The 14,519-nt window shown below is 35.5% G+C and overlaps 2 protein-coding genes and 1 non-coding gene across 7 annotated transcripts in view; 2 read left to right on the top strand and 1 right to left on the bottom strand.

The window, feature by feature from the left end:
- zf(fyve)-4 (zinc finger protein) overlaps positions 1–7,432 on the top strand; it is a 24,466-nt gene extending 17,034 nt beyond the window's left edge. For 3 of the 4 annotated variants that reach the window (XM_018812344.2, XM_026834926.1, NM_001078441.1), the window contains 10 exon segments: positions 248–340; positions 645–793; positions 2,049–2,238; positions 2,521–2,685; positions 4,343–4,492; positions 4,947–5,119; positions 5,394–5,694; positions 5,951–6,097; positions 6,327–6,470; positions 6,702–7,427. In XM_018812344.2, coding sequence (XP_018667889.1) covers positions 248–340; positions 645–793; positions 2,049–2,238; positions 2,521–2,685; positions 4,343–4,492; positions 4,947–5,119; positions 5,394–5,694; positions 5,951–6,097; positions 6,327–6,470; positions 6,702–7,007 — 1,818 coding nt within the window. In that variant the 3' untranslated portion in view covers positions 7,008–7,427. 4 annotated transcript variants of the gene reach the window in all.
- On the top strand, positions 610–14,519 carry LOC100182721 (myosin-10). 2 transcript variants are annotated; one of them, XM_009860732.3, is made up of 17 exons: positions 610–620; positions 4,656–4,661; positions 6,676–6,682; positions 8,237–8,415; positions 8,651–8,813; positions 9,161–9,274; positions 9,573–9,711; positions 10,254–10,429; positions 11,015–11,071; positions 11,130–11,250; positions 11,585–11,705; positions 11,882–11,951; positions 12,344–12,497; positions 12,819–12,922; positions 13,205–13,309; positions 14,027–14,082; positions 14,244–14,519. In XM_009860732.3, the coding sequence occupies exons 4-17, from the start codon at positions 8,276–8,278 to the stop codon at positions 14,263–14,265; spliced, it is 1,542 nt and encodes a 513-aa protein (XP_009859034.1). In that variant the 5' UTR covers positions 610–620; positions 4,656–4,661; positions 6,676–6,682; positions 8,237–8,275; the 3' UTR covers positions 14,266–14,519. The 2 variants fall into 2 exon arrangements, with proteins under 2 accessions (XP_009859034.1, XP_002127236.2); XM_002127200.5 differs by having other exon boundaries at positions 11,009–11,071.
- Positions 3,901–4,007, bottom strand: LOC113474398. Its single transcript, XR_003396061.1, has one exon. It is a non-coding gene; the product is annotated as a small nucleolar RNA U13 (small nucleolar RNA).

Raw genomic sequence — 14,519 nt, 5'->3', positions numbered from 1 at the left:
CTAATATGCTTACCTCATACCACGTTGTTGCGACACAAGGAAGTTCGTTATACGTCATAAAGAGAAATGCTCCTGAATAAAGGAACCGCTATACAAACACGCGACGTAACAATATGCACTCCTATAGTTACAATCTAAAGTGCTTTCACATGCAACTACACGCATGGCATGACTTCACCCATATAGCAGAATGCATCACCTTAAATGAAAAATGTGTAACAATTATAAACAAAACATTTACTCACAGAAAGAAAGTACTGAAACGAAACTTCACAAAATTGCGAAGGAGTTGTTGTCAACGGAAGAATCATACGTGGCTGTTTTACACATCATTGACCAGGTATAGCTTGGATCCATTTTATATCAGGTTTAGTTTTAATGAATTAGAACTTTTCGTCAAATAGTTTTTACCTATGGTGCGTTTTTAACATGTGTTGTTTTGGTGCAAATTCCCCTCTCTTCACTGATTTAATCAATTTAATCTTTTCAGTAATGGATTTAAAGAAATAAATACAGTTTGTGTTATGCCTATGATCACTTAAAAGAATTGTAATAGCTATTTTCAAAACACGTGTGGTTGTGGTCTTGTTTTTTTGTGTTTGTAATTATGTACATGCGGAGTAATTATCGTTTATTTAACACAGGTGTTTCACAAACGGGTTATGGAAGAAGCGACAAATAAAAACATCATGCCAGAAAACGCCGTAAACAGCATCTTCAGTCACGTATCTGCTATTTACCAGTTCCATCATACGTTCCTACTCCCCCAGCTAAAAGACAGGCTCGCCAACTGGTAAGTCTAAATTATTAATGATATTTCTATGGGAAATATGCTGCTTAAAAGCCTAGGAGACACGGGCTATTTGCGCGGTTTTCGTTCTCGAATGCATTATTTATCTAACTTTTTTTCTTTTTAGGAAAATATTTTAAATTTCGACGAAGTGTTAAATGTTCACACCACGATCTGTTTTTTCTACGCAGTTAGACAATAGTTTAATCCAGTATTCTATTCTATATGGGTGAGGTCCTATAGCGGGTATTCCAGGGAACTTGGTGGGATTTAGGCCGGAGTTGGCCCATTACATTAAAACCTACTCTAGTACAAATTGCAGACATAATTGCAAATTCCAGGCCATGGCCTCAGTTGAGTGTTTTGACCTCTCGAACACAGGCTTAATATGGTTCGGCGACATAAAGCACTTGATAAGCGCATCTGTCATTACCTTGCCGCAGTCTAGTTGTACAGCTGTCCGTATGTCGCATCAAAGCGACAATAATAACGTCCATTCTATATTTAGATCTAATTCCAGCGAGTACATAACTTGCCCAAGTGCTTAAATTGCTACGGTTTGGAATTTACCCATTTAAAGCAATCAAAACAACTTTCGTGCCCAATTAAGTCAATAATAAATAGTATTCTATTGACAGTCAGCATACTATGCTATACCAATTAATTATTAAACGTTTTAACATTCATTTAATCGTTAATATGCCTTGGACAACAGTTACAATGATCTAGATAAATATGTCATTACGCTCTATTACAAAACTCTCTATATAGTTCTGTGGGAATTCCCAGGGTAAACCATATAATAGGTGTTTGTTATAACGATATACAAACACTATAGCTCAAATTAATGTCGCGCTTGAGTTACGACCTAAGCGATAAACCAATGCGTTCCTGAAAGAGGAAGTGTTTAGATTTAAAACTTACTTTATGTTTGCTGTTGTATACTTACACTAAAGTTTTATCACTTTGCAGCCAACATTAACGAGAACTTGTAAATGGCGCAACAGTAACTAATGCCACGTAAAATACGCTTTTACGCCATGTAAGTAAATGCCGTGTTGCCTGAAGACGCACACAGTGGTGGCAACATCGAGCGTCGAATCCGTTATCCCCTGATAACGTCTAACTAATATGCCAAAGCATCGGTGAAATTAAAACTCTTTTGGGACTAGTTTGTATTAGTGTAAATTTGTACAAGCCATTAGTGACACATTTACCCAATAAATGACATCGTCTTAAATTAATTCATTCTTTCCAGGGAGTCAGACCCGCGCATCAGCGACATCATGTGTCGAGCTGCTCCATTCCTTAAGATGTATGGTCTCTATGTTCAAAACTTCGACGAAGCAATGAACATGATAAAAGCGTGGTCGGTCAAATCAAGCGGTTTCAACGCAATTATTAAATCCATACAAAAACTGCCAGAATGTAAATCACTAACGCTGCAGGTAATTTAATACAATACATAGTTAAATCTGCATATTTAAAACGTAGCACTGGGATCTAACGACTATGTTCCATTGTATATATTTCATGATAGTTTCAAAGACGCAAATTATTTTAAAATAACAAGAAATTTATACTACTTGCTAAAACCAAGCATTGGTCTACTTTATACAATCAGTAACGGTAGATCTACATAAGCTCTATATCATGTGCGGCATTTTTTTATAGTCGTAAAGAAACTAACTATTGCAACTAATTATTAAAACCCCCCCTTCCATTCGCAGCATCATATGTTGGGACCTGTACAACGAATACCAAGGTACCAGATGTTACTACAAGATTACGTGAAGAGGATGGCAGAAGATTCTCCTGATCGACCGGACACCGAGAATGCGTTAAAGTTGATCACTGTAGCTGCCACGCACTCCAATGAAACAATGAAGAAAATGGTATGAACATCTTTTTATGCCTTTTTATATCAGTATGTAGAAGGCTGGGGTAATATGGTCCATGTATTGATTTTATATTTCGTCCCATTTGGCAGTAAATGAATAATATTTGTAGAGTTATACAACCGTATCCTCGCGACTCTAAAAGAGGGTTGTTTATCGCTGAAAACATTATCAGGAAATGTGAAATAATGTGCGCCAACGGTATCCTTTTTCTCACAGTATAGCATGAATTCGTGTTTCTCTATCTATTTTGCGGCGCGACCCAAATGTGAAACATGCGTGTATAGCGAAGCTTTGGCGAACAAGTTTTAAATGACCAAGTTCCTACTTTTCGTTAATAGGTAGCACGTTTACATTGACAGTGAATCGGCTTAGCGACAATGCTCGACGTTTTTCCGTAAACAGACTTTTGATCGCGTTTAAGTATGACGTCATAATAAATCTATTACCGCGCGAGAACTTTTAATTAATTTGTTGCCTCACGGTTGTCATGGTTACCGAACGCGTTAGCGCTCCTGAATACTTAATTAACGTGGATTGTTTGGTCACACCACGTTCTGTGACGTATCACGGAAAGTACGAGAATGAGTGACGTGTTGCGCGAACGAAACAATGGTCGATTATTAAAGTGACAATCGAGACAAACGGAAGTCGCGCGTCTACAAAAACTTCGAATTCTACGGTTTCCGTTTTAATCGCGATAGATTATGACTTAACACTAACTTGTTTGTTATGAATAATAATAACATTATATCGTTCCTGTTACGGTTTATATCTTGAAGAAAGTTACAATGGCGTCTATCATAATGAACAATGCCGCATTGATAACATCGCTATAGATAAGCATTTTATGTTTACAACTAATGGGAACCGTAAGTCTCTCTCTCTTAAGCAAATTTACGTAAACCCGATGTCACTCATTCTAGTTTAATTAAAATTTCTTTAAAAATTAGGACTGACGGTCTTTGCGTAATGACACATGTTTAGCTATGATACCATCATAAATTTATAAACCTTTTATTTATCTCCTCGAATACAGTAGCGAAGATACAATTTAATAACGTGACAAATAGAATGAACTTATTAGTATAACTAGGGTCATTAAAGTTAACTAAATGAAAACTAAAGCAAAAACGGGGCAGATTTATCTAACAATTGATACTTGAAATCGTTTTGAATAAAAAAAAAAAATGGATTAAATACAAAAACTTGGGTCAGACGGTCCTATGCGCCAATGCGTAACAAGGGGTGGGTCGGCACATCTCCCATATATCAATGAGATTAACCCGTCATCATGCCCGTTTGACCTTGAGAAGGATCTAATTTAGCAGTGCGTTGATGCTATATGTTTTACATAAAAGACCTACCATTTGTGGGGCTTCCGTCCGTTCGGATATTAGCCAGAGCAGACGGCGGGGGATTATAGCATGGTTGTGCACACTCACACATCAGACTTACATGGTGTATTCTTACACATCATGCTCATTGTCTAGTTATAACATGGGTGTCTACTTATACACCAGACACACATGGTGTATTCATACACTCATGCTCACTGTCAAGTTATAACATGGGTGTCTACTTATACACCAGATACATATGATTAAAACTGTCTATCTATATACACATCTGACATTTCAATTACAAATTACAGGAAAAGTTCCACAAACTGGTGAACGTTTTCAACAAACTTGCCGACGTCAACTTTGATATTGTGGACGTTTCAAGAGAAATGCTCAAAGAAGGAAAGATTGTCAAGATATCTGCAAGAAACGGAGAAAAATATGAACGATATCTTTATCTGGTAAATACAGTGTTTAAAAACAAGTTTTGATTTGCTTTATATACAATGATATAGTATTCAACTATCCATAGATCTTTGTACAATTTGTTTATTTTGGTAAACAGTTCAAGTTATATAGTCCTTTATCTATGTAACTTACTTTTATGAACTTTTACATTTCTAGTTCTTTGTATGAAAGAAAGAATGTAACTTACTTTATCCTCGCGTGGCCGGAAAACGACAGTCGTTATCACACGGGTTTAACACCTCGTGCCAGCTTACGAGTTACCATGTATGTTACTTTGTGGGTGGTTACCCACGAAGTTGTGGGTGGGGTTTATAATAACAAAGTATTAAGATTGATTCTTTAAGTTAAACAATACTCATGATCCTGAATTAGGGAATTGGTTATACAACTATAAAGATTACATTGGTATAAAAACAATATATTTATCAAAGTATTTTCTAAACACAGTTCAGTGACATGCTGTTGTGCTGCACCCCACTTGGCCGGCTTCAGGGCAAATCTTACAAAGTAACTGCGAAGATGGATATTGAAGGCATGAAAGTAACTGAGGTCAAGAATCCAACTTCTCCTCATGCTTTCTGTGTGGAGGGAAGACAAAAATCAACAGAATTTGCTGCCAGGTAAAAATACATTTGCAACCAATTGTATTAAAAAAGGGTTTAATGTTACATGTAATAACAGCCTAGATTTTTATTCAGAATACTTTTTTTTGCAAATCAAATTGTGCCATTTTCACAGTAAGCAGGAACAACCAATTGGCAATTTTATTGTTCTGTAAGCTTAAAACTAAAAAGCAGCAATGTATTCAGCATGGATGTATTCTTACTTCTTGATTAATCAAATGGTCTTGGACAGGTAGTTAGTAGATGTATTAACCTAATTTTACCTTTACAGTACTCAAGAAGAAAAAGATGCTTGGGTGTCTTCAATAGAAGATGCAATTCTTCAATCAATTGAACGACGAAAAACATTTGATCTTGATCGTACCACGCCTGTTACTGCGGCACCTAAAGAAGATTTGACAAGCCCCACCCCTGTTATGGCTTCTCATCCATTCATTGACATAGAAGATGCAGACCTTGGGACAAGAGCTCCACGATGGATTAAAGATAACGAAGTCACAATGTGCATGTGTTGCTCGAAAAAGTTCAGTAACTTGATAAGAAGACGACACCATTGTAGAGCTTGCGGCAGGGTAGGTTTATGTTACAGTTTCATTTTGGGTTAAACAAAATTTAATGGTGCATATTTTTATCTCTTTGAACACAATAAGGAATTATGTAAAAGTAGTAAAGAGAAGAACATTTTGGGTAAATAAAAATTCGTTAACTTTATGTGTTTTTTTGTAGATGAATATTGACTTGTAAATGCACTGTTTGAAAAATCATAAAATTATCTAATACATGGAATGTACCAAAATTGTATTTGTTTTATAATAAAACTGTTTATAGGTTGTTTGTTCCGAGTGTTCCGAGCATAAATCCTCTCTTCAATACGACTCAAGCAAACCTTTAAGAGTTTGCTCCAATTGCTACAATGTTTTAACTGGAAGAGAACAACATGATTCAACAGATGGAGAGAAAAAAGGAGTCTTAGAGGTAGAACTTACTTTTAATATACGTGCAAACAACAAAAAACAGCAATATTTAAACAGCAAAATTTTTTTAAATGGTAGTTGCAAAAACAGCCAATTTTAAAACATTTTTTTTGTGTATGAATTTGAATTTATACAATTCAGTAGTGACCACAGTAAGATTTAATCAATAGTGTGACGATGTTTATAATTAATGTTGTTTTGTTTGTTTAAGTCACAAATTTTATCATCAGGTTGAGGCAGACATAGTCTCGGAGCATTCAGTTCTCTCCAATTATTTATATTTCACCGAAAATGAGAAAAAAAGAACGTGGACCAAGACTTGGTGTGTCATTCCCGATAACGAACTCTGTCTTTACTTTTATGGAGCTTTGCAGGTAAGAAACTGTAACTGTTATTATTTAGCTTAATTAACACATCTGTTTAAATTTGTTACTGAGTTGTATGGAACAAAGTTGATGGTATAATTGTATTTACAAATACAAAAGTTTTTTAGTCTGTTTTAAGTGTTTGTTAAAACATATTCAAATTATATCTGTTTAATTATATATGTCCCTATGGAATATAAAAAAAACTGCCGAGTTGAATAAGTAACTTATGCATTGCAGGATGTGAGAGCGCAGATGACAATGCCTTTGCCTGGTTACGACGTCACGTCATTCACCTGCCATGAGCACAAGTTTTGTTTCAAGCTAAACCAAGCAAGAAAAGTGCATTTGTTTGCTGCCGACACTAAAGAACTAAGAGACAGATGGATGTACGCTTTAAAACAAGCGAGTGTAGGGGAGGACCTTGATAGAGACGATGTTCTCAGGTTAGGGAAACAACCTGTAGTTCCCCATGTTATGGAAGAACAAAATTTGCACAATGGGAATGAAGACAGCTGCAGCAGTAGTGGGGAATTTGAGGACTAATTATTTTTAATTTATTATATTTATTGTTTTATCTTGTTGTTCCAGATTTATCGCATGCCAACCCCTGTTTTTATTGTTTAGCGCAATTTAACGGCAATTCCTGAATCAGTTTAATGGCAATAACGGGTAGGTAAAATCGTACAAATGTAATTATTGCTTGAGTAGCAACTATGTTGCTAGTTTATAACAACTCACAACTTAAATTGTAGAAATTTCCATCCTGCTAAGATGCTTGCAAAATGCTTTACGAAAACACATTAATTTCATTCTACCCGACCCTATATTCAAATTAGAATTGCCTTTTGCTATGCCGTTAAGAGTATAGTATTGTTTCCACGACGATATCTTCAGTTTCGCATTGTTCGATCACTGTACTATTACGAAATGATTTCATTCGCGATTAAACGATTATTCCATAAACGAAAGAGAATATTTGCATTTGTGTATGAAGTGTGCAGGAGAAAACACCCAAAGACCAACTGGTATGCGGGGAATACCAGTTGAAATATCCAAATACAGCAAATTGCCTTTCTCCTTGAAAATTCTATAAGCAAAGGCACTTTTTAATCAACCATTCAGCCGGCCTTTTCCCACGTTCTATCATAATTTGCAGAGATTTATACGTTGCTATATACATAGGGTAGGCTTAACTACAGAACATACATGTATTTAGATATTGAATATTGTAATCTAAGGTGTAAATGCATTTATAGTTTAGTTCCCAAAGTTTGCTAATTATTATAGAACGCTAGAAAAAGTTTTACAGTAACGTAGAGAGAAAAGTGCTTTCTACCTTTTCGTTACAAAGTTTCACTTTGTTGCTCAGTTGTTTATTCGTTTTATCTTATCGAATCAAATAAGTAACAACGTATGGTGTTTACAAACATACGTTAGTCTACATTCTGTAGTATTTAATGTTATATATATATATATATATATGTGTTTACAGTGCAAGGTGTACTTGGTCTACAGACATACGGTTTGCTGTATGAGGAGAGACTGTCTACGCCAGAGTTGTTTTGACGCACATCAGTGTGTGTGAAATTCGTAGAAGCCGTTGCGCCTATGAATTGGCTAGCTGGTAGTTTGGGAACTTTGGATGTGCCTATTTTTTAACTACTAGCTTAGCTTATTAGTTTATTATGTGAAATTTTTGCTGAAAACAGTAAATTATTAGGAAAAAGAAGAAAACAGTAAAATTAATAGTGTTTTACTTTTAATGTGTTTGCAGGTGTAATGTTAGAACTGGGTTTAGGTGTTGGTTTATAATGACGACTAAATCTCCGTGCTCCGAATCTGAACAGAAAGTCAAGGTGGTTCAGCTCATAAAACAACTTAAATGTCAGAATGGAAAACTCGTAGAGGAAAACAAAAGCTTAAAGGAGGAATTAGCAGTCATGCACCAAAGGTAATGCATTATGTTTTTAGTGCTAGTAAAGAATCTCCATGCATTATCTTCTAACCACTAAACTAACTACTAACCCATATAACCACTAACCCTTTATAACCCACAACTACCAACCTCTAACACTTTTCACCAGCCTAATCTGTAACGTACTGGAAGATTTTTTACCACTGCCGTGTATTTTCCAAACCTTAAATATTAGTAAGCAATCAATCTATAAATCTTGATATTACAACAGAATGGAGGAACTTGCAAATGGGGAAGCTATCCCATCGCATGATCCAAACCAACCCATCACCGTACTTACAGCGAAAAATCAAATAATCAAAGAAATGACGAAACAAAATTTAGAACTTCAACAAAAACTTGAAGAAAGTGGGATTAGTCGTGAAGCTGCATTGGTGGGCTTGGTTTTCTTGTTTTGTTTTTTTTATTTAAGTATAAAGTTTACAAGGCTCTTTTATTGATTGTTTTTGTAATTTGTAAAAGTGGCAGTTTGGTATGGAGTAGTTTTATATGCTGTCAACAAAATAATAACCCTGGATTTGTTGCACCATTTTTTCACAGGTGTTATGTAAGTTAAGTTGTATTTGACCAACACTTCAGTATTTTTAACAGGTAGGTATAGCTGGAGTTTTTACATACATTTTTTATTACAATAAAGTTAAAAGTTTATGTAACACACCGAACTAAAAGATATATATACTCACAGTTGTAAACAACACTCATGTTATCCAATTGCTTGTAGAATCAACATGAGCAAGAGATGTTGATTACAAGTTATCGGAATCAACTCAAAGAAAAACAAATTGAGATCAACTTGTTGGTGCAGAATTCATCAGATAAAATATTATCTGAAAAAGTAAAATATTTTTTTATATGAAATATTTACTTCATTTTAGCCAAAACTTTAACAAAGGGGCTCAATATTTTCCATTTTCCTAAACTCTTGATAATAATAATTATAGTTAAGAGTTGAGACCAAAACAAAAGGATTTTTCTGTATTGCTTAAACACTGCTATTAGGTTGCTTGGTTTCACATTATATAAACAAAGGAAAATGTTTTTTTTTCAAGTTTAAATTTAAATTCATAATATGGTTGAAAATGTCATTATTATGTCCAAAACTTGTTTATACTTTTCCCCTATTTCCACTACAGATGTTAAAGCTGTCAAAAACCTTGCAACGAACAATAGCGGTGAACTCAGCATACACAGCGAAGATTAAAGCGTTGCAGAAGGAAGTGAAGTCACTGTCATGCGATTGTGAACCAACACAAGCAACTGGATCAAACGAAGGTTTAACAAAGTTTATATGGATTTGTTTCTACAAAACCAATGCTGAATGGTTGTTAAGTTGTTTAATATAGTTTGATGGACCAACAACGCGATCTAATTCCTCTAATACTATAAAACATAATTCTGCATCAACCGCAGGACTCTCATGTATGTGGTAACTTATAAGCGAGCAGGAGGTGTATGATACAGAACACCCATGTTATGATGACTGTAGTTGTCCCACCTTCATAATATAAATAAGTTAAATATGTATTTGGCTGGCACGAGTTGTATGAAACTGAACAGCCAAGTTAAAATGACCGCTATTGCCCCGCCATATAAGAATGAATAAGTTACATTGATTCATTCAATGTACTGTATTGGCTAAAGTGTTATAATGACTGTTGTTACGCCGCCAAGTAAATCTAAATAAGTTACATTCGTTTATTAACAGGCACAAGGTGTATAAAACAGAACACATGTGTTATTATAACGACTGTAGTTGCCCTGTAAATAAGTTACATTCATTGAATTCTTACATTAATTACTCCCACCCACCACAGACACCACAACAGTTCACGCAGTGTCAGGGGACTTTGATGTTGCGTCTCGGGTTCAAGGGTCAAGCAGTGGTGACATCATACCTAGCCAACCTGAAGAAACGAAGTCACCACGATCAGGGAAAAGTGATTTGGGGCTCGGAGTGTTACGAATGTCATCAAGGGAAGAACTGGATTTGGTGGGTTATAATTGTGTAAGGAGTGAGCAGTGAGGTACCATGACTAGGGACACGGATCATAGCGTCACTTTTTTATTTCATTTCATAGTAATGATACAATTCCTGGTTTGGGCATTTCAAACCTTGGGAATTTTGTTGGTTTTAAAACTTGGTTGCCAAAACTCGGGTTGTTTGATAAATGGTGTAAACCAGTTTAGATCTCAACGCAGTAAGGGGTGTGACAGACAAGACCAAAGGGGGTTTCACAAGTGCCTGGGGTTGTGTTCATAGTCAACATGTCTTTTTATTGTATGTATAGTAAAATCTAGGTGACATCAATAAAATGCCATATTGGTCAAACATTAGAAACACTGTTGAAGTTAAAACCCAAGGTGACATTTAATCCTGAATTAAATGGTTTAAAAACCTAGGATGTAAAGCATATGTTGTTGTTTGTTTAACATGAATTCCTTGGACTTTTTACCATATGTAATAAAATGTGACGTATGAGAAAGATTTTCTTTGTTTCACTTGAAATGTTTCCATAGCAGTACAGGTACAGCGGGTGTTTTGAATAGAAATAAACATTTCTTTTTCAAGGTACAGCGTCCTGAATTTGAAAGAGTCCAGAAGGAACTTTATATTATGGAGCAGGAAAAAATTGTAATTATGATGTCATAACTGTATTTGTTTCATCATTAATCTTACTGTTTCAATCAAGAAACTGGAGCAAAAGCAAGAAATTCTAGCAAGTGAAAATTCGAACTTAAAAGAAGAATTAGAACATTTAAAAATGGAAAAAGAGAACTTATTGCGAAATAACCCAATGCAAACGCATGAAAGTAAGTTTATGGTGTTGTTACTTTACGTTTATTTGTTAAAGTACGTATGTATACATGTGTCTGATATTGTGGTATAAAGCAAGCTCACCTTTAACCTGAGAATACCGGGTAGGAAACCTTATCATCCAAACAATGTAGCTTGTAGGCGTATGTGTTTACTTGTGGTCACATGCGCTGTCTGAATTGCCAGCCATACGGGGAAACAAAAATAAGAAGTCACCGTATATGGAACAGTGCACCTGTGTTATAACTTAAGTTGTGTTGTTTTTAAATCCATTTAAACATTTATAGTTAATGAATTATCTTTAAATTACTCAAGCTAAATATATTTAAGGTTCAGATGTTGGAATCTACGAAAGCCAGCTAAAAGTTTTTCAAGAAGATTTTGAAGCAGAACGAAACGAAAAAGAACAAGTGATGCGACAGAACCAGGATCTTTCGCAGAAGATGAAAGAGTACGTACAAATATTAACATGGGCAACAAACTTGGGTGCCAGGGTGGGCGAACCTTCTGTGGGTTTTTCTACAACAGTACATTTTTCAGTAATTATTAAATTTTAGTGCATTTTATTTGTCGTCAAAAGAACCTCAAATGATAAATTTTGTTAATTTTGTTTTTTTAAATTATCAGGTTAATGGACACCATACAGTCCACACAAGCCAACTCAACTCATAATGACCATTTTCCAACTCCTAGACAGGTGTGTATTACTTTTCATGAGCTATATATTTATAAATCCTGTGTTTATAAAATTTTATTTCTTACTGTTTTTTAATTTACACATGCTATGATACCTGAGATTAAGGCCAACGTTGGCCCCTTACTCCGACATCTAAGGTGATCCAACCCATTAGTGACCACTTGGTTGAAGCAATTGCCGCTAAGTGTCTTGCCCGGTATCTTTAGGTTATAATCCAAGCAATTAACTAGTTATAATACAAGCAATTAACTAAGCCACAACGCTAGACCTTGGCCAATCTCCCCCAACTTCCAATCATAAATTGCCACACCCACAATTCTCACAAAGTATTTCAATCTCCACCAGCTAAAAGCTACCATATCATCCAACCAACATAATCTGTTTAAATCCAGTTCCCAAGACAAACGCACAGCACAAGTGGCCTTCCACAGTATGAGCATCGTGAACCAATGCATCATTCGCCATCTGCACCTGGTGGTCTGCAACATACACAGCATCAACCACCACCGCCACCAAACTATAGAGTTCCACATTCCAATGAAAAGGGTGAATTATGTGCAGTAATTTAAACTGTGGTTCTCGAACTGTGCGTTTCAACATGGTTTCTTGTAAAACTTTGTTGCCCCATAAGAATCCACTTGACAGTAATAAAAGTTGTTAGTAATTTGTGCCAGTTTTATGTATATTAGCTGACTTGGAGTAGTCCACTATTAAACTGTAAAGTTGGTAGTAAGCCTACTTAAAATAAATTTGGAAAAAAAACTGCATTACATTAATATTACATCTGATGGCAATATTCTGTTATTCCATATTCTAAATTTAAAAAACAGCCTACATTTCATAATCTAAATCTTACACCACCCATAGAACAACCTTGGGGTTTTCCAAACCAACCACAATCCCATAGATTTGAACCATCTCATCAACCAGGAAACCATAATGCCCCGCCCAGGAGAATTGGATTTCCACAGGTGAGTGTTTACGATTATAGATCTCTCTATTACATAAAACACAATAGTGTGGAGTAAGACGGTACGCATTTTCTTTCCATTTCAGAGCTTTGATAATTGTTTTAGAACATGAATGGGAAAAATTGGGATTTAGGTGGTATACAAATAAAGGAATATAAGTAAAGTATCCAGTATTCCAAATTAAAACAATATTTTTGTTATTTTAAAGTTATTATTGTTAGATTATGCCATTTAATCTGTTCACTGCTATAGGATTCAATGGTAAATTTATGTTTTATGCAGCACCCCAACCCTAATGCACCAAACGAGCCACAAAGTGTACCTATCAACCCGATGACCCAACCCATGCCACGCCCACAAGGAAGACTCACATCGCAAATATCACAGGTTTGTGCAATTTGTCCTCACGATTTGCTTGGCGGGGTAGCAAGAACCATTATAACACTTTGGTCATCAATTTATTATAGTATATTGAACGAATGAATTTAACTTGTTTATTCTTGTATGGCGGGCAATAATAATCATTTTAACTTGGCTGTTCCGTTTCATACAACTCGTGCAAAGTTTTTGCTAGTTTGTGTTGCGTTTCTATATTTGTGAGGTCTTTAGTGGGGCACACCTGAGACCTGGGGTGTAGGTCTATTACCCCAACACCCAGGGTGCTATCATCTAGACCCCACTGAGGCAGTTTATAGACACTTAATAATAGAGATTTCATTCTATATTTGTGAGGTCTTTAGTGGGGCACACCTGAGACCTGGGGTGTAGGTCTATTACCCCAACACCCAGGGTGCCACCATCTAGACCCCACTGAGGCAGTTTATAGACACTTAATAATAGAGATTTCATTCTATAAGGGTGAGGTCTTCAGTGAGGCACACCTGAGACCTGAGATGTAGGTCTATTACCCCAACACCCAGGGTGCTACCATCTAGACCCCACTGAAGTAGTTTTTAAACATTTAGATAAGGATAAAGTCTCTTAAACTAAGAACCCATAATACTTACATACAAAGTCTTAGGTCTTAGATGCCCAAAATACATGATATTCAGTGAAGCAATGCTTAAATATACAACATATGATCTTTATTGTTATTTAAACCAGAATTACAACCAGCAAGACCCTCGTAAATTTGAATACAGACCTGGTGCCGATGCCACGTGAGTTGTAACGTATTGTAGGTATAAAGTGTTAAAATTACTTTGTTACATTTAACTAATATGACTTTCTTAATGTATGGCATTGGAGATGTAGTAAATAGTTTAAAATTTGTTGCGCATCACTGGTACATTGTATAAATTGTTGCGCATCACTGTTTCAGTGACCATCAAAAACATCCTTAAGAATCCTGGTTTATGACATCACAGCCACTGTAAGTGACACTTCAATGCTGATTATCTCTTCATTTTTATATCTGTTAACTATTAAAGCAATTAATGTTATTTTTGTGTGAACGCATTCACCACTTGGGGCAGCAGTGGGTGAAGGGTTTGTTTATGAACAATAGTTATTGTTTACAAACAAACTTGTTTATTAAAATACTCAGCAGTCAGCACTATTTTTAGCCAAAGTGGCACAAAATATTTCTTTAAAAAAT

This window comes from Ciona intestinalis, chromosome 7, assembly GCF_000224145.3.
Source record: "Ciona intestinalis chromosome 7, KH, whole genome shotgun sequence".
Classification (NCBI taxonomy): domain Eukaryota; kingdom Metazoa; phylum Chordata; class Ascidiacea; order Phlebobranchia; family Cionidae; genus Ciona; species Ciona intestinalis.
The sequence above is the reverse complement of the archived record's forward strand: the minus strand, read 5'-3'. Positions and strand labels throughout refer to the sequence as shown.